The sequence below is a fragment of the Jaculus jaculus genome, chromosome 10 (assembly GCF_020740685.1).
Source record: "Jaculus jaculus isolate mJacJac1 chromosome 10, mJacJac1.mat.Y.cur, whole genome shotgun sequence".
Classification (NCBI taxonomy): domain Eukaryota; kingdom Metazoa; phylum Chordata; class Mammalia; order Rodentia; family Dipodidae; genus Jaculus; species Jaculus jaculus.
Window position 1 is genome coordinate 18,047,433 of NC_059111.1, and position 25,226 is coordinate 18,072,658.

General features: G+C 41.4%; 1 protein-coding gene across 8 annotated transcripts in view; it reads left to right on the top strand.

Moving 5' to 3' along the window:
* The window catches only part of Lrrc49 (leucine rich repeat containing 49), a 130,182-nt gene that overhangs the window by 13,115 nt on the left and 91,841 nt on the right, over positions 1-25,226 (top strand). For all 8 annotated transcript variants that reach the window (XM_045160937.1, XM_004666722.2, XM_045160938.1 and 5 more), the window contains 2 exons: positions 5,173-5,239; positions 9,144-9,287. In XM_045160937.1, the coding sequence (XP_045016872.1) occupies positions 5,173-5,239; positions 9,144-9,287 (211 nt within the window). The remainder of the gene's footprint in view (positions 1-5,172; positions 5,240-9,143; positions 9,288-25,226) is intronic.

A 25,226-nucleotide genomic window follows, 5' to 3' on the forward strand; every position in this document is an offset into this window, starting at 1 on the left:
TACCTCTGCCTCCCCAGTGCTGAGATTAAAGGCGTGCAACACCACACCTGGCTAGGGTTGTAACTTTAACAAAGTCCAAAAATGAGTGATGTCCTTTCTTAATTGTTTGCAAGGTGCATGGTTCACACCCTGATAATAAAGAACAATCTATTTACTTTATTATTTTATTTTTTTCAAAGACCAACTTATAAAAGAAAAAATGTGACACCTTTAATAGGTGTTCTGTGATCCAGGAATCCATAGATATGAAGACCCAAAGAAACAGGGAAAGTGACATATTTTTATGCTTAGGTTTGATGACTTGTGGGCAGTCACAGAGAAATATGATTAGACAGAAGTGGATATGATCTGATGGTAACAGTCTGGAGAGTTTATGAAAGCCTATTTGGTCTAATTCTTCGTGGTATCTGGCTTTTCATCACCACCACCCTCATTTTTAGCTATTGGGCATCCTCCACCTGGATTGAGGGTCTTAGGATGTATTTTCAGGAGATGTAAATCAGATAATTCTTTTTTAAGCTTAGAGTGACCTTCCTGCTTCTCCAGCTCTAATGTTTCTTCAGCCTAAATTAGTCCATATGCCAAAGTACTCTGTTTGTTCTTAGCCTGTCCCTTCCAGTGCCCAGTGATGCTTCTCTGAGCTTCCATCATAGTCGTTCATTATCAAGTAGTTTATTTATTGTTCAAATGTTAACATTAAGCATTATGTGCTTTGAGAGAATTTATGGGAACTGTAGAATCATAGACTATTCAAGCTTAAGTACACTTAGAAATGTGCTCTTTCATTTTGCAGCTATTGAATGGAGAGGAGAGTGAATTTTGCCAAGTCATCTTTGTTCAGAGGATCCCATGCCAGGAGCATGCTTCCACTGCAGTCCTGAGCAAGGTGGGGGGGGAAGCTGACTTGTGTCTGCTTTCCTTCCTAGGTGCTTCTTGTTAGCACTCCCAGACATGACTACTTTCTGATTGTTGGAGTTGTTGATTTCTTTGTCAGGCTTGTATTTATTCCTTGGCATCATTGGCTAGGTCCTGCTTTACTCTGTGAGTCAAGGTATTTCCTAGAGGCGTTTATAATCTCCTATGAGTTTATTTTTTAACATTTCTTTATTTATTTCTGTGTGTGTGTGTGCACACGTGCACGCATGCCTGCACACCAATGTTTCTTGCAATTGAACCCCAGATGTTTGATCCACTTTTTGCATCTGGATTTTCATGGGTTCTGATGACTTGAACCTGGGCCAACAGGCTTTATAAGTAAGCACCTTTAGCCACTGAGCCGTCTCTCCAACCCAATCAGTACTCATTTTCCTTCTTAACATTTTTTATTTCTTTATTTGTGCATGTGTGTACTGGTGTGTGTCTGTGGGGGGGTGTGCACCAGGGTCTCCTGACACTGTGTGGACACATGAACCACTTTAAAACTGATTTTGCATGGGTGTCTGGTGGATCAAGCCCAGCCCAGCACACTTTGCAAGCAAATGCCTTTGACCACTGAGGCGGTAACCCCAGCACCCTTCTCTAATACAAAACAGCAGTAAAGTGCTGGTCTGGTTCCCACCCTTTCAGTCACCTCTTTTGTCCTGCTTCAACTTGTCAGTGTCTCTGATTTGTCCTGACCTAGAAGACGGCAATGTAGTGTCCTTATTTAAGGTCCCTTTTCTTTTCCAACCATAAGGGACCAAATGCCCTGCTGCCATACCCTATAGTGGTAAAGCACAAATAACCTAGGGCCAACTCTTGCTTCTGATCCTTATTTGCTTTGGCCACATTTTACTTTGTTTCTCACATAAAGAAAGTAGCTGTGGAGCAGTTCTAGGACTAATAGTGTTCTTGCATCAAAAGGAAAACGAGTCACAAGATAACTTTCTACATTCTGTACAAACTGTATGTTTCTGAACTACCACCAAATACAACGGTGATTACTGAAGCATGTGCTGCACACTTCCTGGCTAGTGAGCCATCACCACAAGAGGCCTGTGATCGTTGAGGGCACAGAGCTTCCCTGGAGAAGGGCTACTGAGCATTCACAAGCCTGGATGAGGAGGCTGGTAGTGAAGATAGGAGCTTCTCCTCTTGGCTTTGGGTGACTTGTTGCCCTCTGCTGGGCAAGACCACACAGATCTCTATCTGCTCTTACAATCGTTGTGTCATCTTTGCATTGAGACGAAGGGTGGAAATCCAGACGTGCTTCTAGGTTCAGAGGCTCCAGTGCGTATTCTAGTGCAGAAGCTTCTTGGGAACCACTACCTTTAGGTCCTTTGGTCCTTTTTTTAAACGTGTTTATTTTTATTTATTTATTTAAGCAGGGGGGAGAAAATGGGCACATCAGTGCCTCCAGCCACTGAAAACAAACTCCAAACGCATGCGCCACCTTGTGCATCTGGTTTATGTGGGTCCTGAGGAATCGAACCTCGAACTGAGGTCCTTAGGCTTCACAGGCACATGCTTAAATGCTAAGTCATCTCTCCAGCTCTCCTTTGGTCCTTTTGTCTTGTATTCTGTGTCACTCACTTTATTACCAAAGATCCCACAGCCCCAGGCCATTGTTGAATTTCTTGTGTTTGCTAGCCTCTGTCTATCCTCTCCAGATCTTCTGGTACCTTGTGGTCATGGGCTCAGAAGCGGGGCCTCTATATTCTTCTGCTCACCCAGGACAGTGGAGATGAACTCTACCAGCTCCTGGGGTTCTCTCTTACCTTCCTTCTGTCTTCCTGTTTCTCACAGAAGGACTCATCTCTTTCATGTAGGTCCTATAGTGGGTCTTAATCCTGATGACAGTCACATCATGTGGCCTTCAGACACAGACTGCAATACCTGTCCCTGCAGTCCTGTGGTTGCTGAGGTGGTGGGTAAGCCTGATATTTCCCTGGTTTCCATGTCTATTAAGGAGAATTTTTAAAAATATATTTTATTTATTTACAAGAGAAAGAGAAAGATGCAGATAGAGAGAGAGAATGGACATGCCAGGGCCTCTAGCAGATGAATGGACATGCAAGGACCTCTAGCCCTCTAGCAGATGAACTCCAGATGCATGTGCTACCTTGTGCATCTGGCTAATGTGGTCCTGAGGAATCAAACCTGGGTCCTTTGGCTTTGCAGGTGAGCACCTTAACCGCTAAGCCATCTCTCCAGCTCAAGTAGAACTTTTTTTAAAAAGTCAAAAGAAGATCATGAGAACAGCACAGCAAGGCATTTTGCTGGTCTTGAGTTTTCTGACTGAGTGACTTTCTTTGCTGGTTTTTCTTCCTGTTCATTTGAGCACTTAGAATTTACAGTGAGCATCTGTGACTGTGTATGCAAGCTTAGGGAGAGTCTGAAGTCACCACAGAGAAGCAGGAAGTCTGTGAGGTGCTGCTGGAATCTTGTGGAAGGTCTGTGACACATGAAAGTTCTCAGTGACTGAAGTCTTTAACAGGTGCTCAGGGTTCTGATAAGTATACACATATATTACATTGATCCTCTAGATCAGAGAGCTTTGGGGGAAGATAGTTTCCATTATCCCTGACATGGAACTTTCAAAATGTTAAGAAGACAATTCTCTTGGGCTGAAGAGATTGCTTAGTGGTTAAGGTGCTTATCTGTGAAGCCAAAGAACCCAAGTTTGATTCCTGAGGACCCACATAAACCAGATGCAAAAGATGGCGCTTATATCTGGAGTTCATTTGCAGTGGCTAGAGGCCTTGGCATACATATGCTCTCTCTCTCTGCCTCTTTTTCTCTTCTCTCAAATAAATAAATACATAAATAACAATTCTTGGGGCTGGAGAGATGGCTCAGTTGGTAAAGTGCTTGCCAACCAAGCACAATGACCTGAGTTTGGATCTGCAGTACCTATGTGGTTTGCATCTATAATCCTGGCACTGGGGAGGAGGAGATAGGAGAACCTCTGGGGTTTGCTGGCTAGCTAGTCTAACCAAATTGGTGAACTTGCTCCCACAAATATTTAAAACATATGAAGATATGGTCAGTCCTAAGTCACATTATTAGGATTTAGGTTTAGGGTTTGGGTATTTATTTAGCTGTTGGAGAGATTTAATGGTAGGTAGGGCGGTATGAAGTACCAGGCAAAAGTGGTGAAGACTAATGAGTCCTCAAGGATGTTAATAGTTTGGATGAAATGAAGTAGGAGTGCTCAAGGGGAGGGCACTTTCTAAGAAGAGAGCCTGTGTGCTCTGCCAGTGTGCTGGTGTGAGAGAGGAGACAATGTGGAGGCTGTGGTCATAAGGGAGTATGGTTATTTAGGAAAGAAACAAGAACTACCAACACACAACCATGCTACCTTATGGGAATATGAGAAGTGTGTGTGTGTGTGTGTGTGTGTGTGTGTGTGTGTGTGTGTGTAAGTGCATGTGGAGGACAGAGCACAGTCTCGGGTGCCATTCCTCAGCTGCTGCTTACCCTTTTTAGATGAGGGGGTCACTCTTTGGTCTGGGGCTCACAAGGTAGGCTAGACTGGCTCGCCAGTGAACACCAGAGATCCTCCTCTCTCTGCCTCCTCAGAGATGGAATTACATGCATATCATTATACCTGCCTTTTCTATGCTTGCAAGGCAAGTCATCGCCCCAGCCTGAGCAATGTTTTTATAAATTCGTTGACTGACTTGGGAGATGATGAAGTAATTCTTGTTTTGGCATATGATGTAAGATGGCTGAGGTCACAAGCAGACAGTAATTAACTTTCAGCTTGCATTTGGCTAACATGATGATCAGCATATGTGTGATGCCTCAAGGTTAAGATGAAGGAAGAATAACTCAGAAGCTGGGGCAGAGTGAGTGAGTGAGCCTATGTAGGAGATGAATCTGGACAAGAGCCACGTGTTTTAGTGCACTGGAGGCAGAAGTAAGGAGTCTAGCCTGTATTTTAAGGTAAAGGGATCTGCCTTGAATAAGAGCTTTGACCTAAGGTTCTTAGGTGTAGAATTAATTGCTCTCCATACATAGGGTAGACTCTTTTCCCCTAGTAGCATTGCATCCTTAAACTTATGACATCAAATGGAATATATTAATGTTTAATATATACACTATAATGAGTATACATACATATATATGTTTAGAGAGGGTAGGAAGTAAATTAAAATATTAAAGCAATTACATTTTTATGCCTTAGCATGCTTGTGTTTGCCAATAAATGCAATGTGTCCAAATTTCTGCTCAATTTATACTGATTTTCAGGATTAAGAAAATCTCAAATCTGGAGAATCTGAAAAATTTAGATGTCTTGGACCTTCATGGAAATCAGGTATTGAAAAGCTCTTTTCTTTCTATCTTTTTGAAAAGTGTTCAGGAAATTTGGTAACATAAATGTTTCACGAATCATACTGTTGCAGTTACCTTTGCATTGCTGGCACAAAACACCCAGCCAAAAGCAGCTGATGGGGGAAAGAATTTACTTTGGTTTACAGTTTAGAGGGGAAGCTTCATGGTGGCAGAAGGCATGGCATGTGCAGAAGCTGGGCATCACCTGTGTCACAGCAGCTAGAAAATAGCAGCAGGAGAATAAGCCCAACTCTAGCAAGGGGGAGCTAGCCGTAACACTCTTAAGGCCACCCACAACAACACACCTCCTCAGGCAAGCCTCCACCTCCCAGATTGCCATCAACTGGGGATCACATTTAGAACACATGAGTTTGTTGGAGACATCTGATCCAAACCACCACACATACTTAACGATGGATTGGTGTGTGTGTGTGTGCAAGTGCATATTTGCTCATACATGTGTGGGGGGAGCCAGAGAACAACCTTGGTTGTCATTCTTTTACATTGATATAATTAACAGCTACTTTACTGCTTCATTGAAATTTCTAAGATATGAAGCCTTATTTATGCAAGATTAGCTAATATCTTAGAGTAAATCACATATTAAATTCATGGGATTTTTAGAATCCTTACAGTTATGCTAATTAACTATTTTTATTTTGTTAATAACTGATTTTGTAAATTCACATTTTGCAACCCTGACTCAGTTAAGATCCAGAACTTACTGACTTTTCTCTACTTAGTTGTCTATCCTTTATTCCATTTCCTTAGTTTTTCAGCAGAAGTAATCAATACCCTGGATTTCTTGCTTATCTCCTCTGTGGAATTTTGAGTTAGTTTTGTTATTATAGGGAATTGATATTTTATCTTGTAGTATGCTATTCTTTTTTCTTAGAGAGAGAGAAAATATGGCTGCACCAGGACCTCATACCTCTGTAAATGAATTCCAGATGCATGCTCCAATTTGTGTATCTGGTTTTACATGGGTACTGGGGAATTGAACCCTGGCCATCAGGCTTTGTGAGCAAGTGTCTTTTAATCACTCAACCATCTCTCCAGCCCATAGCATGCTGTCTTAACAACTATCACTATAAGTAAATGGTAGCAATTTTTTAAGTTTAATTTAAAAATTTTTTAAAAATTTATTTAAGAGAGAAAGAGGCAGAGAGACAATGGGCACACCAGGGCCTTCAGCCACTGCAAACACACTCCAGACACATGTGCCACCTTGTGCATCTGGCTTATGTGGAACCTGGAGAATTAGAACTGAGGTCTCTTGCTCTGCAAGCAAATGCCTTAACCACTAAGTCATCTCTCCAGTCCCCTAAGTTTAATTTTGAATTTAATTTTTGTTTTTCAAGGTAAGGTCTTGCTCTGGCCCAGGTTGACCCAAGTCCAACCAGGACCATGTGGAATTGGAGAAGGGCGGTTTTTGAAAAGAAATGTGCAAGACTATTAGCAGAAAAGAGAAGAGCTACTGTGCATGCTCATTAGTCTAGTTTGAGTCATCATAACAAAGACTATGTACTGGGGAAGGAAAGAGTTACTGTGGCTCACAAAGGTTTAAGTGAAAGATGAAGTGGCACCAGTTAGGCTTCTGGCAAACACAGGAGCACATGTTGGAGAGAGTGTTCACATCTTCAACCAAGAAGAAGCAAGAGGGAATGAGCTGGGTCCCATAGCCCCTTCAGAGGCATACCGGTAATGATCTAAATACCTCTCTCTAGGTCCCAATACTTAATGCCCATGGCACCTCCCAGTACCTGTACCCAGGAGACCAAGCCTTTATGTAGGGACTTGTGGGGGACACTAATCCAAACCATAATACCACGTCAGGCAACTGGGACCATTTACTGTGTACATATATCATTTCTGAGCCCAGTGGAGTCTTAGTTTACACATTTAAACATTGCTTCTGATACAGGAATTTGGAGTTTGTGAGTGAGGCTTTTTTGGCTCTTGGTTGAGCAGCAGCTCAAGAGTTAGGGTGCCAGACATTGACAACCATGCAGAACTTCCTCTGAGTCAGTGGCCTTCAGGTTCTTGTCTTACGAATTTGATGAATGAGATCCACAGGACATAAAGGGTGATGTTTAGAAAGATTTTACTATAGTGCTTAAGAGAAAGAAATAAGTCAGAGCTCCTGCTGTAAGACAGGAAGGGGTCCTCAGAAATGAGAGAGACCACCTGATATTTCTGGCTGGGGTCTTTCATGGGAAATTACTAAATAGGGGCTGAGCTGGTCAGTCCAGCCCTCATGCCTGGTGTCCAGGCAACACCCAGTTTCCAGGAAAGGAGATCATCCCATTTACATTCCCAGGAAAGGAAAATATGTTTCTTGGAAGAGTGTAATTTTGCAGGAAAGAAAGAGATAAGGAAAAAACAAATTCCATTCAGTGTGTTCAGGTTCCTAGTCCTCTGGCCAGGTCTTAGGGGAGAAGAGAAGGAACAAATCCAGATTCCCCTGTCCATATTCAAGGACATTTCTCACTTTTACTTTTGGGGCTCTGATACCCCTTAACTGCTTCATTTCTTTTCTCATCATGTTTGTAATAGTTATATTTTTCTATGTTCCTATGTTTTATTCTTCCTAATTCTATTTTTTCCTTGGAAGGATGTTTTAAGTTTTTGCACTTACTTCTCTTTCTGCAGTGTCTATGTTAATATTTTATTGAGTCTTTACATCTCAAATTCTCTCAGCTGTTTAGTTCAGAAATGTTTTATTCCACATCTTGTATAGTTGTGCCATCTGTAAATATTCTTAACCTCATTATTTCTTTTCCAGTTTTATGTAACTTTCATTTTAAATCAATTAGATAAAAACCCATAGAACAAGTTTTCAACATAGTCACAGGTCACTTTCTTATAGTTTAGTCAATTTACATATCACACATGCATGTTTCTCTTCTTAAACCTAGAAAGACTCTCAATGATGTTTCTTAAATGTAAGTGAGGACTCAAATAATAACAGATAAAGTACTATGAATGTAAAAAGAAATTCCCTTTAGCAAAATGTACTTTGGTATGCTGGGTGAAAACCTTCCAACTGTCATAGCAGTATAAAGAAGCAGATTTATAGAGATTATTGTTGAGATGAAGGGTTAAGTACATAACTCATTGTTACTTAAGGAGGCTCCGATGCAAGGCTGCTGAGGATCCCTGCCTCTGTGTTGTGCAGACTCATCCTGTTGTGCTGATGGGGCTTTGCATCATGCTGAGCTCCCGTCCCTTCCTGATGAGCTCAAGCTCCTGTGCTGCAGGCACAGTCCAGGGTCCAAGTCCTTCTAAACTGAACAGCTTCTGTCCACCATCTTGCATCCTCACTGAGCTCTGTAGCCTCTCTTAGGTACTTTCAATCCACGCCATCCATCTATTCCTTCCGCTGGGTAGCCTAGCTCCTTGGAATTTTCCATGTAGAATCTTGACTGCTTTCAGGATCCTGCAGTATAAATGGGGTTAACAAAAGGGAATTTGATATCAGCTCCTTTCCTTGCCTTTTCTCTCAGAGGGCAGACTTGGCTTGTCAGAACATTGTGAACTTATGCCTGGGACTCAGAGTCAGCTATGTGGCAAGCAGTATGTAGACTTCATAAGCCTCAACAGTGTTGACCACTCAGAGCTGCTACAACCAATGGCCTCGCTGCTAATTTGATGAAATTTATTTTAAATATTTACTGTGGTCAAATTGTCACATAGGAGCCTTTAGCTAACTTTTAGAAGTGAAATGACTTAATATGATTACAATATAGAAACTTGGAATTGACTTTAAATGTCTTTATATAAACTTGCCATTAAATCTAATGACTTGAATAGCTTTTAGACTTTTAATATTATATGTATAACATCTGTGAGATATGCTAATCATGACTCCTTTATTTTTTTAACAGATTACAAAAATTGAAAATGTCAATCATTTGTGTGATTTGAGAGTTTTAAACCTTGCCAGGAACTTTTTAAGCCATGTTGATAATTTGCATGGGCTGGATTCTCTAACTGAACTGAACCTGAGACACAACCAGATCACGTTCGTGGTAAGTGTCCAGTCGGTGCAGCCGCACTTCTGGCTCTTTCTTTAAGACCATACAGATGTTACAGCTCTGCTTTATGCTGATCAAAGTCTAAGGCTATTTTTTTTTCCTGGATTTAAATTGTGAACATATGATTAAGCTTTGTAATGTTCTGATTTTGGAAGATGTAAGATGTTGTCCACTTTAAAAGATAAATATACTGTTAGTAGAACTATTATAACTAAATGAATCAGCTAGGATAAATGAATACTGCATCCTTTCCTTTTCATCAAGGTGTAGAATTAGAAAGAAAGTTACTGATGAATGGACAGGCCAGGAATTGTTGCATTAAGAAGAAAAACACACAGAGGAGAAGCTGAGGTGGGGAATATACCTGCTTATATCTTTTGTCAGTTTGAATAGGCAGCTTGATCCAGTGTAAGAGATCACCCAGGACAGGGAGGCCTGGTGCTTGTGTCAGAGTGAGAGAACTCCCAGGACAGGAAGGCCCGGTGTGGCAGTCCGGTTCGCATTGCTGGTAGAAATCACCCAACCAAAATCAGCTTCTGGGAAAAAGATTTATTTTAGCTTATAGATTCTGGGGGAAGCTCCACAATGGCAGGGAGAAATGATGGCATGAGCAGAATGTGGACATCACCCCCTGGCCAACATAAGGTGGACCATAGCAACAGGAGAGTGTGCCAAACACTGGCATGGGGAAACTGGCTATAATACCCATAAGCCCGCCCCCAACAATACATTCCCTCCAGGAGGCATTAATTCCCAAATCTCCATCAGCTGGGAACCTAGCATTCAGAACATCTAAATTTATGGGGGACACCTGAATCAAACCACCACATTCCGTCCTGGGACTCAAACTGATATCTATACATGATGTAAAATACAATGCAGTCAATCCAACTTTAAAAGTCCCCATAGTTTTTTATTTTTATTTTTATTTTTATTTGAGGATGACCAACAGAGAAAGAAAGAGGCAGAGAGAGAGAGAGAGAGAGAGAGAGAGAGAGAGAGAATGGGTGCGCCAGAGCCTCTAGCCACTGCAAATGAACTCCAGACACGTGTGCCCCCTTGTGCATCTGGCTAACATGGGTCCTGGGGAATTGAGCCTCAAACCAGGGTCCTTCAGCTTCATAGGCAAGCACTTAACTGCTAAGCCATCTCTCCAGCCCAAAAGTTCCCATAGTTTTTATCAATCCCAATGATATTCAAACATTCCCATAGTCCAAGATCTTTTAACTGAGCCATAGTACCAAAAAGTAACTTAAAAAACCCCCATAATGGCACAGAATAAATATTCACACTGCAAAAGAATGCATTGGGCATAGCAAAGACACAGTCAACCAGTACAAGATTTAAAAACAACCAGGGCAAACATCAAACTCTGTACTTCAAGTCTTACAACTATAGCCAGTGACAAACCTCCAAGTCCGTTAATTCTAACCAGCAACAAGTCTCCGGCATTCCAATTCCACCCCTCCAGCTAGGCTACTCACAGTCCTGGAAAACTTCACCAGGGCCGGCAGGTCTCCTTGGCAGCCATCTCATGGTGCTGGCATCTCCACTGGGCCTCCACTGAAAGCCACGGTTCATCCTCATGGCCCTATGGGGTCTCCATGCAGGCAACCAGCAAACCTGCTTCACACTGCCCATGGCCATTTCCAAAACACAAGATTGTGTTGCAAACTCAATGACTCCCTCTTTCCTGCATTTCTTTTACTCCACAATACCAGGTGGGGTGCCAATTTGTTAATTGAGGGGGGAATAAAGCTGACTTTGATGAACAGGACACTCCTTGAGCACTCAACCACTTCAAAAGAATTGACATTCTTCCTATTGCCCCAGCACAGGTCAGCTAGCCCAGTCTCAAAGGTTATAATCTCTCAGTTGCAGCTGAATAGGCAACAGTTCACCCCAAAATTTTTCTTTCTGTGCCATATCCCTCTGCTCGCACCAGTTCATTTCTATGCAGAGCAACCCTGCACAACTTCTCAGGACCCAGGCATAAGAGCAAGCTTCTCACAAAAACTGCTAGTCCAGTCCAAGCAAAGCTCTTTCTCTCCCTCATAAGCCAAACCTCACAGTCCATAGTTCTTACTGCACTCAAGTCTTGCAGCTCAGACCAGAATAGTCCATCAGGCTGTACTTAGAGCACTACAAGGCATCTCTTAGGCCAAAGTTTCAAATCCTCACACATTCCTCTTGAAAATGAGTTCCAAAAGGCCAAAGCCACAGTTAGGTGTCTAGCAGCAATCCCACTCCTCGGTACCACTTTACCGTTACAGTCCGGTTCACATTGCTGGTGGAAATCACCCAACCAAGAGCAGCTTCTGGGAAAAAGAGATTTATTTTGGCTTACAGTCTCGAGGGGCAGCTCCACGATGGCAGGGAGAAATGATGACATGAGCAGAGGGTGGACATCACCCCCTGGCCAACAAAAGTTGAACCATAGCAACAGGAGAGTGTACCAAACACTGGCAAGGGGAAACTGGCTATAACACCCATAAGCCCACTCCCAAAAATACACTGCCTCCAGGATGCATTAATTCCCAAATCTCCATCAGCTGGGAACCTAGCATGCAGAACACCTGAGTTTATGGGGGACACCTGAATCAAACCATCACACCTGGTGCTGGTCTCTGTGTGAGATCTCCCAGGACAGGGAGGCCTCCTGCTAGTTTCAGCCTCACTTCCAGTCATTGTGATATTGTGTAAATCTTTGTAACTTTCTAGGCCTCAGTTTAGTTTTTCTGTCTTTTTTTTGTTTTGTTTTGTTTTGTTTTGTTTTGTTTTGTTTTGTTTTGTTTTGTTTTGTTTTTCAAGGTAGGGTCTCACTGTAGCCTAGGCTGACCTGGAATTCACTATGGAGTCTCAGGCTGGCCTCAAACTCATGGTGATCCTCCTATCTCTGCATGCCAAGTGCTGGGATTAAAGCTGTGCACCACCACACCCAGCTGTTTTTCTGTCTTTTTCCTTTCTTCTGTGTGTGTGTGTGTGTGTGTGTGTGTGTAGTATGCGTATTAGGTAGTATAGTATGTATGTGTATGTGTGGGTGGGTGGTGGTGAATGTGTGTGATGTGATTCAGTTTGTGATGCAGGGTGAGATATGTGTGTATATGTGTGTGGTGCGGAGCCACGTATGCTTGCGTTTTCAGCTCTGTCGCTCTTCCACGGCATCTTGTTTTGAGATGGCATCTCTAATGATTTCGGAGCTTGTGGGACTCTAAGGATTCTTGAGTCTGCTCCTCTGTGGACTCGGGTTAGGCGTTATAGGCACATATGGCCATGCCCAGCTTTTTACATGGGATCTAGATTCAAACCTGTCTGTCTCAGACACCAGTTTAATTTTTGTAAAATGAAATCATTGTTGTCATTCATGCCTCTTTTCACTTGTTGGCTCACAAAGACAACAACAAAAAAACAGACATAAAGATGGTGCTGAACTAGCATGTGAACAGGGGGAAGGAGTGAGATATGGAGACAAGACTACAGAAGGGGTTCTCTGAGCTCAGACTAGTTTGGTTAGAGTTTTGGTTTTGCTGGAGACCAACAACCGAATAGCAGCTTGATGCTTAGTCATTTTGTATTGATTGTGAAATGGAAGGAACTAGAACTACAGCTGTTCAGCTCCATGTGATGATACCAACCAAGAGGACTTCTGATAATTTATCAAAGCATTATTTCCTCTGTGTGTGTGTGTGCGCGCGCGCGCGCATGCACGCGCGCGTGCGCACACATGCACACGCACGTTCATGTGCCACAGTGGTGTATGGGGAGGTGAAAAAATAATTTAGGTGTTGGTCTTCACTTTCTACCTTGTTTGAGATGGTTTTTTTTCTCTTACTGTTTTTTACTGTTATGAATGCCAGACTAGCTGCCCCACCCCAGCTTTGGGATTCTCCTGCTTCCACCCCCATTGCTGTATATTCATTGGGTTCATAGACAGGGGCTCTCCTTGCATTTGGCTATACGTGGGTTCTGGGATCTTAACTCTGATTATCAGCTTTGTGTAGCCAGCACTTTTAACCACGGAGCCATCTCCCTATCCCCAAAGCATTATTTATTCTTTTAACAATTTTCCTTTTATTAAACACTATATTAGATTTTCTTTGGTATTATTTAAGCACATTTAAAAGTAAATCTAATTCATCTCTTTGAAGACTTTCAGGTGCTTTGTAAGATTAAGTTTGCTGTAAGTATAAGTGAAAAAGTTGAGGACTGATGGATGATATCTTAGCTCTGGGCTTCATCACATAGACTGGTTTCATTGTGAAGTTTCCCAGAAAATCTAAGCCAGATAGTCCTCTTCTAGGAGATAGTTCTAGAATCTTTTCCAGTCTTAGATTTATTTCCTAATTTCTGAACTGTGTCCTGTCCTCCCTGGGATGAATATAAATATTGGAATTGCAGTGTTTATATTAAAAGCTGTGAAGAGTGAACTCATTGGCTGCATTGCTAATCTCTGCAGACTGGGCTCACTCTGTCCTTAGGACCTGGGTCTGTGAAGAGTCCAAGAACCTGTGGTGCAACAGGGAATAGAGATTTGTTGGTCTTAGCATATTCCCGCCTGTATTTTGGCTTTTACTTGGAAAGAACGTGATACACACCCAGTAAACTGCTCATCGAAGTTCCCATTGAGTTTTCTCTCTAATCCCTGTTCTCGTGGCAGCTTCTGAAAGAGGACCATGCATTTCTAAACCTTCAAGACAGAGCATCAGACACATGTCTTCCATAATGATAAATCTGGTGCATATTAATTGTAGAATCCTGTGAATATATGTGTCAGAGTAAAGAAGACACTTTATCCGTATCTTTTCCAAGTCATCTTTGTCTTTAGAAAATCCAAAAGAGGGCTGGAGAGATGGCTTAGTGGTTAAGTGCTTGCCTGTGAAGCCTAAGGATCCTGGTTTGAGGCTGATTCCCCAGGTCCCACATTAGCCAGATGCACAAGGGGGCGCAAGCATCTGAAGTTTGTTTGCAGTGGCTGGAGGCCCTGGCCCGCCCATTCTCTCTCTTCTCTCCCTATCTGCCTCTTTCTCTCTCTGTCACTATCAAATAAAAAAATAAAAATAAACAAAAAAAATTAAAAAATCCAAAAGAAGGCCGGGTGTAAAGACTTTTAAATCTGAGGGACCAGGATTTTCTTTCATCTTTTCTTACCTATCTCCACATGTATTTTTTTTGTTTTTGAGACAGGTTCTTAATCTTGCTCCTTTGCCAAGGATCACCTTGAGCTACTGATAATCCTGCCTCTGCCTCCCCAGTCTGGGATTGCAGGCGTGTGCCCCTAGACCTGGGATCTGGTGGTGAGGGTGGTTCTGATGAACTCGGGTGGTGGCCAGCCCTGCGTGAAGGCCCGCGGTTGGAACTGGCCGGCTGCTTTGCGCAGCTGACTGGGCTCTTTCTCTCTACATATTGCCACTAGGCTGTGCGGAACTTGGTGAACCTCATGCAACAGACTTCCCTTGAAGTCGATCGGAGGGGACAGCCTGGCTCACTCCCTTAGTCACTGCCAAAATGAGAAAGATTATACTTTGGAGAACAGCATACTTTGCTCTGTGTGAGATGAAACACCATTGCTCTTTCCCCTCAGATTCTGTCGTAGAGGTCACTAACCATCGCCATCCGCGCTGACCGTCCCAGCTTGACAAGTGGTGCGCTTTGTTTACACCACAGTTCCCGAGGCCAATGAAGGCTGCTCCACACATGCTTCTGGGCATGATGGAGTGGGAGTGAGGTGGGCTTATGGGATTTCCAGGAATAGCTGTGGTGTAGACAGACCTGTAATTACACACCCACTTGATTTGCCACAATAAGAGCAGCCCATGCCTGCTCTGTGTGCCCTGGCTTAGCATGGCCACTGTGGCCTCCCTTCAGAAGGAGGTGTCCCATCAAGGGTAGCATCACCCAAATTAACAGGAAAGAATAATGTCCACATTTGTGTATCCTTTGACCATCCTAATAACAACCGTCCAGCTACAGTTGAGGCCTTCGTTGTAGCCCTCCCCGCCGCATCCTCTCCCTTTCTTCAGAAGTAGCCACAGCTCTGGAACAGCATTGCTTCTTCTCATGCATCTATTTCCACTTCTTCCTTTTTCCTTTTGGTGCTAAGGATCAAATGCAGAGCCTTGCACATCCTAGGTAAACACTCTGTCATGGAGCTATATCCCACAGCTCCATTCACCACATTTTTGCATCCCTAAGTGATATGTAGTAATGGTTTTGAGTGATTTAAAATGTTGTGTAAGTGACTCGGCCTATCATGCCTTGAAATTCCTCCATGTTGGTGACTAAGATCTAGCTGATTAGTTTGGGTTGTTATATAATATTCCATTTTGTGATTATAATTTACTATCCGTTCTTTTATTTATGGGCAGTTCTATTATTTCCAGTTTTTTTATTGCAAAGTATCATGAGTAACATTTTCCTGCTTTTGTGTGCATGCCTGAAGTTTCTCTGAGGACACTTCTTTCTGAAGTCTTTGTCTTGTATAGCAATCAAATTTAGGCTGAAACCTGGTTGTTGAACAAGTTTAGACATTCACACTATACATCACAGCACGAGGTCCCATAGCACTGTGTCCGCCTTCGCCTCAGACCCTTCCCGTGCGCCTGCTTCTTCGCTGTCTCCTTACACAGCATTGCTCTAAAAGTCTTGGTCTTAACTGACTAACTTGACTTCTTGCCCAATGAGAGCTTGCTTCCTTCATTTTGTTTTCTTTCTTTGATTTCAAGATAGGGTCTCATTCTAGCTCAGGCTGACCTGGAATTCACTATGTAGTCTCATGGTGGCCTTGAACTCACGGTGATCCTCCTACCTCTGCCTCTCGAGTGCTGGGGATTAAAGGCATGCGCCACTATGCCCGCCTTGTTTTATGATTTTCTGTATATTACGTAGAACTATCATCATACCACCTTTCAGAAAACCCATCTGTTTGATTGGAACGTCTTTGACCAGGTCGGAGGACGCCTGACGTCATTACGGTGCTGATCTCCCTGCTCACTTAATGGTTGTTGTGCTTATCTCCATAGATAGCTTATATGCTTTTTGTTAGATTTCTTCACAAAGATCTTACTTTTTGTTACTATCAATGTTGGGCTAAGCAGTTGTTTTGTTAGTGTTGGTAGTACATGGAACCACAGTTGATTTTGGTTCATTGTTGTTATGTAAAACAACCTCGTTTTGAACACTGAATTCTAACAATATGTCTGTAAATGATCTTTGGTTTTCTATTTAGAAGGATATATTTTTTCATATAATGATATTCTTCTCCTAACTATTGTGTTTTTCTATTTATTTCAATGTTTGTATTCCCTTCCTAATTCATATTTTGTAACATAATCACTAGAACAAACGTTTTAAGAGTCAGAGTCTCGAGTAGGTGAATGAGATTTGTTTTACAAGGCTTGAGGGGCTGGGGAAAGGGCTGAGCAGTTAAAGGTGCTTCCTTGCACAGCCTGCTATCTCAGGCTCTATTTCCCAGTCCCACATAAGTCCAGATGCACAATATGGCACATGCACCTGGAGTTCGCTTGCAAGTGGCCCTGGTGCACCCATTCTCTCTTTCTTTCTCTGTCTTTCTCTCTCTTGTGCAAATAAATAAATACTATATTTTTAAGAAGACTTGAGGGAGACAGTTTGCCACTCCTCCCATGTAAGGTAGAAGGTGCCCGCCAGTGAAGCCCCACCCGGGGACAGACAGTGACGGCACCTTTGTCTCGCACCACCTGGCTCTAGAATTGGGGCCAGTGAATTTCTGTCCTGCATAAATTATACAGTCTGAGGTATTATGCAGTCTCAGTGGACAGAGAGGATTTCATTGTCCCTCTTGTTTGACTGGACTAGAAGACCCTTTAGTACAAACAGAACAGAAGAGTGAAAGTGGACATCCTTGCATTATTCCTGGTTTTAAAAGAAATGCTTCATTAGTGACGTCACAAATGCCATTTATTAGTCTGAAGAAACTATCTTCTGGTTTAAGTTTACTTGGAGTTTCTGTTATGAATTGTTATTGTATTTTATTAAAATACCTCTTATATTAGTCATGTGAGATTCTATTCTTTAATCTGTTTAGTTTAAAAATTATTTTTTAAGATTTTTTAGGTCATTTTAGCATTGTTGTCATTCATACATTATAGGCTTTAGTTTCTGTGAATTCCTGGAGGCATTTGCTAATATTTTCTTCTTTTTAACAACTTTTTATTGACAACTTCCATAAATATAGACAATATACCGTGATCATAATCTCCCCACTTTGTTTTTGTAAGCAGTCTCTCCTTTTTGGCTCTTAAATTCTCCACCACCTCTTCTGCCATTGTCCCTGGGCCTTGAAGAGTATGATAGAGATGTCTGACAGTGCTGAACATTCTACTGTCACTTCTCAGTACTAGTAAGCTTTCAGTCACCCCAGTGGTCATCACCATCTGAACAGAGAAGCTTCTTTAACCAAAAGTGAGAGTAGCATTAATATATGGGCATAAATAAGTGTTGAGAGGGCAGTTTGGTTGGCATAACATATGCATTTAGTCAGACAACAGTGGTCGTTTCCTCCCTAGGGCTTATGACCTCCTCAGCTATAGGCTTTTGACTAGGATTTCAGTACCAGGAATAAATTTCCTCCCATGGCGTGGACCTCAAGACCTATCAGAGAGCAGCTGTTTTCCCCCAAAGGAGGCATGCCACCATTGCACCAGTTGATATATTTGGCCTGACTGGTCATCCATAAAGCTTGCAGGGTCCACTGGTGGTTAACACCATTGATGACTTTTCTCCCCCAAGAAAGCTGCACAACATGGGTTGTTCTAGCATCCTGATAACTAGTCAACAAGGAGGAGGCTTCCAGCTTAGCTCCTGCAGGTCAAGCATGTGGAGTCTTCAGCAATAGGGTCTTGCCATCTTGTTCTGGTGGGCAACCAGGAGCCTTGGCAATAGCCTGTTATGTTTGGGTATAAGGGGTCTCCCTGGCCAATAACTCACTGGAAGCTATCACCCTGGCACTGAAAGTTTTGTAATAAAAATCTGGCTTCTGGGTACATTATCCACTTCCACAGGATACTTCTTCCCAAGCTCTTTTTTTTTTTTTTAATTAACATTCATATTATTAGCTAGCAAAGATGTAGGTTTCCACATGGCTTATTCATAGCATCTTAAATTTTGATTGATCCTTCTCCCAACCCCTCCTGTCCTCCATCCTCTCCCCTGACCACATTTAGGCCATTCTACTTCCGGTATTCTGCCCTCTACTTACATCTACCTTCTACATACACCTTCCTCTTAAGTCCTCCCCTCCCCGCCCTCCTTCATTGCCCCTTTCTTGTTTCCTAGCCTCTCCTACTAACTTTGACCCAACCCATATGTGAGAACACGTGGATTTGATTTTCTGGGCCTGAGTTACCTTAGTATAATCTTTTCTAGTTTCATACATTTCCATGAAAATTTCACATTTCATTTTTCTTTACTGCTGAATAAAACTCCATTGTACAAATATGCTACATCTTCATTATCCATTCATCAGTTGAAGGGCATCTAGTTGCCAATATTTCATCTGTACTGTGTCTGTCTATGATAATGAATGAGAGTTATCCGTGGCTGTACTTCTTCTGTTGTTCTGGAATTGATACTCTGTTGGCCTTGGAATAAATTGTAGATTACCTCACATTTTAAAAAATATGTATTTATTTATTTTGTACATGTGAGTGGGGGGGGCATACAGTCTCTTGCCATTGCAAACAGAAATCCAAATGCCTGCACCTATTTTTCTTTTTTATTTTATTTTTTCTTTTTTTGCCTGCACCTATTTTTCCATCAGACTTTATGTGAGTGGTTTGGAATCAAACCCAGATAAGCAGGCTTTGCTGAGCCGTCTCTCCAGCTCACTGCCTCATATTTTTATATTCTCTGATTTCCCTCTTTAATTTCATACTTAATTTAAATCTCAGTGCATGTGATTAAAGATGGTCTATTACTTGGATTTGTAGTAGAATGTACCTGCATGATAGACTGTAGTTTTGGTTATGATTACTGACTGGGCCTGATGGTGGTTGTCTGTTTTGGAGGTTTCCTTTGATCTAGGTTCACGCCTTGTTCTGTGGGTGCTCTGTTTATGTTAGTGTCCCTCATGTCCCTTTAAACCATGCTCATTTGTGTTTTCTGGTTCTTGGTTAATGTTGGTCATTTTACTAGTAATTTCAAAGATCCAGTTTTGGTTTTTTTTTTTTAAATATATTTATATATGTTTATATCCTTAGAAAAGCCTAATTTGTTGACTTTTGGTCTCATCTCTCTTGTTCCCTCTGTTTTCTTGTGTTGGATACTTGATGTTTTAGTTTTCTAATTTAAGTATAGCAGGTCATAAGTTTTTCAAATAAAGACACTTTAGCTTCTACCCCAGTGGTCGAATTTAAAAACGCTGCCATCATTGTCAGCAGTGGTAGCAGCAATGACAGCAGCAGGAGCCGTTCTCGAGACCCTGTGTTGCCATGTAACCCATAAATCCCAGGATGACTAGAACTCATGCTCCTCCTGCCTTTGAGCCCAGGCTAAGAAGTCAATGTAACTTCCCTCCCTTTGTTGGAGTCTGACCGTGTATCACTCAACAGCATCAAAGAGTATTAATATTTTGAAGGATGTGTGTTCATTTTCATTGCAATTGGAATAGAAATAAGTTACAGTCACTTATTTATTGGCAGTGCTGGAGATTGAAGCCATGGGCTCTCATGTTTTAGGCAAATGCTCTACTACTGATCCACACCTCTAGCCTCTTGAATTTTTATTATCAGTATCATTTCATTGACGATATCTTCTTTTGTTTTTGTGTGTGTGGTGTACGTGTGTGAGTATGCATATTCATGCTTGTGGACATGTGTGAGGATGCATGTGCATGTGTGCCTGTGGAGGCCCGAGGACAACCTTAGGTGTCATCCTGAGGTATAATGTCTGCCTCTTTTTGAGACAGAGTCTCTCTTTGGGCTAGAGCTCACTGATTGAGACTGGCTAACCACTAAGCTCTATGGGTCCTTCTTTCTCCACTGTGCTGGGGTTATAGGCATGTACCACCATACCCACTGTTTTTATGTGAATACCATGCTTGCAAGACAAGCACTTAAGTTACTGAATGAGCTGTCTTCCCAGCCTAATTCAAAATATTTTCCAAGTTCCATTCTTTGATCTATAAATGATTTAGGAGTATGTTTTTAATTTTTAAAATATATGATTTTGTACTTAATGCTTTTTTTAAATTTAATTACATTGTGACCAGTAAATAGGGATTGCTTTAAGTTTGCTTTACTGCCTAGAATGCAGTCAGTATTTATGCTGTGTATGGTCAGCAGTTTAGAGTTATGTTCTAGATGCATATAACTTTGAAATTGATATGTCTTCCTGGTCCGGGCTACTTTTATCACTATATATGAACCATCTGTAATACCAAATTCTTTACTGGGCAGTATTTCAGGTGCATGGAGTATATGCCAGCACCGTTCCAGGTATTGAGATGTTCTAGGATGCTCACGATACCTTATTACAGGTACCTGAGATGTATTAGAATACTTACGATACCTTATTGCTTTAATATTAATCTGTTTTTCCTGATATATCTTTTATTCCTTAATAGTCTTTAGTTTTTAATTTGACATATTTCAGAATATGTTATAACAGTATAATGTTAAAGTACCCTTAACCTCAGTTATTACACTTGCATTATCTTTGTTCTCCCTGTTGTTTTTCTCTCCTCTTTTTCTCTTTATATTTATTATCAGTTTATTTATACTTTCTGTTAGCCATTTAAAATAGTCAGCAGTCATGATGTCCTTTATCACCACATACTTCAATATGTATTTCTGAAAACCAAGAAATTCTCCTATAACCATAGTACCATTACCAAATCAGGAAATTCCCCTTAGATAATATTAAATGAGCAAATTTTGCTGTCTGTCCCAGTGGTACCTTTCCTAGGAGAAGAAAATGCAAGATTGTGCTTTACATTCAGCTGTTACACGTACCTCCTTCGTCTTCATTCATCTGGAAGAGTGGCTGTCTTAGTATTTCCTAACATTGACATTTAGGAAAAGCACTTTTCAGAAAGTCTCTCAGCGTGGACTTGCCTGATGTTTCCCAATTATTAGGTTCAGCTCTGGCACTGTGGACAGGAAGGTCAGAGAAGGAACATTGACTCCTGAGTGCTTCCTCCCAGTATTTGTTAACCTCTTCCGTACAAGGACTCTGGGGTTTATTTTTATGCCAGAGAGCTCAGTCTGTGGGGTTCCTGTGGTTACTGGTATATTTGGATTGATTACCTCATTATTTCATTCTTTATCTTGCTTTTCTTAAAAAAAAGATTTTATTTATTTGATTGAGAGAGAGAAAGGCAGATAGAGAGAGAATGGGTGTGCTGGAGCCTCCAGACATTGCAATGGAACTCCAGGTGCATGTGCCACCTTGTACATCTGGCTTTATGTGGGTACTGGGTAATCAAACTCGGGTCCTTACACTTTATAGGCAAACATCTTAACCACTGAGCAATCGCTCCAGCCCCATATCCTGTTTTTTATGCTTGGTTTTTCATGTGTCTTATTTTAGATTAATAGAGTGTTCTCTGTTCATTGTTATTCACTTTAATAGTTACTTCTAAGATGCTCACTTGACAAACCATAGATTTGACATATAACTTTACCTTTTCTTCAGATAAGTAACTTATAATCATTTAATTCAGTAACCTCCTCCCTTGTTTCACATGTCTGCATCTAGTTTTTTTTTTTCTATCTTTTCCCCACCACAAATCAGGCTCTTAAATTTTTCATTTATTTATTTGCAGGGGGAGAGAGAATGAATGTGTATATTGGCATGTCAGGGCCTCCTGCCAGTGCATCTGCACTTCAGATGCGTGCACCATTGTGTATATCTGTTTCTATGTGGCTACTTGGGAACCAAACCCATGGCATCAAGTTTTATAAGCAAGCACTTTAACTGCCAGTCTTCTCTTCGGATCCCCAAATCATTTTCGTCGCTGTTGGTTTTGGGTCCTGTTTATTTGGATTCACTTGCATGTATTTGAGTCTGTCCTGCTGTCTGTCCCTCCTGTCACTTCTTCTGTGTTTCAGCATCTTGATTCTCTCAATACATTCTTCATAAAAGTTCCTTTAAGATGACTCTGGTGGTAAGAAACTGTCTCTGTTTTTATTTGTTGAAAAAATATGTTTCGAAGTTAAATTGGTTAGCAGTTACTGTTTTCCCGATGTTTGGAGTTCATATTCCATTATCTTTGAGCTTCTGTTAATAGCGTTACAAGTGACAATGTAGGCTGGAGACATGACGCGGTGTATAAAGCATTTGTTGTACAAGTATGCAGATGAGAGTTTGGATCCCTGACACCCATGGACATGCCAGGTGCGCAAGTTAGCCAGCTGTACTAGCAGAACTGCCGCGCTCTGGGCTCAGCTGAGAGACCCCGCCTCAGTAAATGCAGTGCAGAGTAATCCAGGAAGACACCTGATGCCAAGTTCTGGCCTCTGTATGAATGTGCGCACACACACATACACACACGCATGTGCACCTGTGCACATACACACACAGAAATAAAGTTAATATGTACTGCCTGTTTTGTTTTGTCCCAGACAGGTCTTCTTTTTCTTTAAAATGCCAGACTTCTTCTGAAGTTCATTGTGATCTGCTTAGATGAGGAACCATCACATTTTACCAATCAGAGATATACATTTCCTCCTCTTTCACTAGCTCTGAAATCTGAATATGCCTTACCATCTATGGCATCTTAAAATCACTCTTAGGCTAGGGATGGTGGTGCACGCCTCTAATCCCAGCACTTGGGAGACAGGGGTAGGGGGATTGCTGTAAGTTCAAGGCCACCCTGAAACTACATAGTGAATTCCAGGACAGCCTGAGCAAGACCCTACCTTTAAAAAACAAAACAAAACAATGAAATCACTCTTAGGGGCTAGAGAGGTGGTTTAGCTGTGAAGGCACTTGCCTGTGAAGCCTATGAATGCACGTTTGAATCTCCAGGTCCCATGTAGCCAGACTCACAGTGACACAAGCATGCAATGTTGCACATGTGCACAAAGGCGCACACGTGCCTGGAGTTCATTCACAGCGTCTAAAAGGTCCTGGCCTGCTCATTCTCTCTCTCTCTCTCTCTCACTCTTTCTCTCTTTCTGCCTCATTCTCTCTTCCTCCCTGTCTCTCTCTCAAAAATAAAATTACAAAAATCACTCAGTCAAGACACAGCAGTTGCATTACCTAAATATATGTGAACTTGAACTTGGCTATAACTGTTTATAATACTGCTGTTTCAGTTGTTGATAGTACTTGTTTTGAGTTTAATCACATTTCAGAATATATTTTAAAAGATTGTATTATTATTTATCAATGAAAAGGTTACTTTACTCAAAAGGCATGGAAATAAATGAGCAGTGAATGTATAAGTTTAGTGTTAGTGGAACAAATATCTTTCATTGGAAGTGGTCGCAATTTCATGTGTTCTTGTAGCTAGCAACCAACCCCTGTGAAAGGAAGTTGAGTGTATGTTTGTTGAGCTATGTTTCATGTTGTCACTGAGGTAGGCTCAGAAAGGCTGCCTATCACATGCCAGTGTTTTGATCAGCAAAACTGAAATGGATGAAGGAAACCTCAAAGAAGTTCTGTAATCAGTTGATGCTGCTATATTTGTCTTACATTATAAAACTACACAGCATGAGCTGTCACTGCATGGGAGAGAAGCCTACACAACAGTGGAGCACCCTTTCAACATATGCTGGGCTTTCTATGTTCCTAATAGTGCGAAGACAGTGTCGTAGGTAACGATGCACATTTATGAGCTGCAAAGTGAGTCAGATGTTCGTGAAGACTCTCCTTCCATACTTAATGGAGGTGTAATTTAGATGCAATAAAATGCACAATCTTATCTATATAATTCAATAATTTGATGTCAATATAACTACCAATCAGGTCAAGATGTATGAAACACTTCTATCATTCCAGAAAGCTCTTTTGCACCCCTTTCCTGCCCCAGAGCTATTCTGACTTCTGTCTCTTTGGATTAATTTTGCCTGGATTTTTATTTTATGTAAAGTTGTATCCAGTCATGCACCACATGACAATGAAAAAATGTATACTTAGGTGATTTGTCATTATATAAATATCATAGATTTTATATGATCCTGATGGTATATCCTTCACATACCTAGAATATATGGTATGTACTATTATACATGCAGTTAGTTACTGGCTGAAACATTATTGTATGACACATGACTGTATAAATGGAATATATTTATCTTTTGTGTTTTCAGTGTTTTTAAAAATATTTTACTTATGAGAGAGAGAGAGAGAATGAGCACACCAGGGCCTCTAGCCACTGCAAATGAATTCCTGATGCATGTGCTACCTTGTGCATCTGGCTTATGTGGGTACCTGGGTCCTTAAGGTTTGCAGGCAAGCACCTTAACTGCTAATCCATCTCTCCAGCCCATAAATATGTTTTAATAGTTTTCTATTTTGTTATGTTTACCAGTAGTTTATTTATTTATTTTGTTTTTCAAGGTAGGGTCTTGCTCTAGCCCTGGCTGACCTGGAATTCACTATGTAGTCTCAGTGTTGCCTCAAACTCATGGTGATCCTCCTACCTCTGCCTCCTGAGTGCTGGGATTAAAGGTGTGCACCACCATGCCCAGCTCTTACCAGTACTTTTTCTAATTACTGAGTTGTATTCCATTGTAGAAATGCTGTAAGAAAATATGCTTATTCATTTTCTCCAGTCATAAATATCTTGACAATTTCTAATTGTTTGCCCTAAGCAATAAAACAGCTATGGATAACATTGTAATCTTTTATTTATGTACTTATTTTAGGAGACATAGACTATTATTTCTCTTAACTAAAAACATATATATGGGCTGGAGAGATGGCTCAGTGGTTAAGGCATTTGGTTGCAAA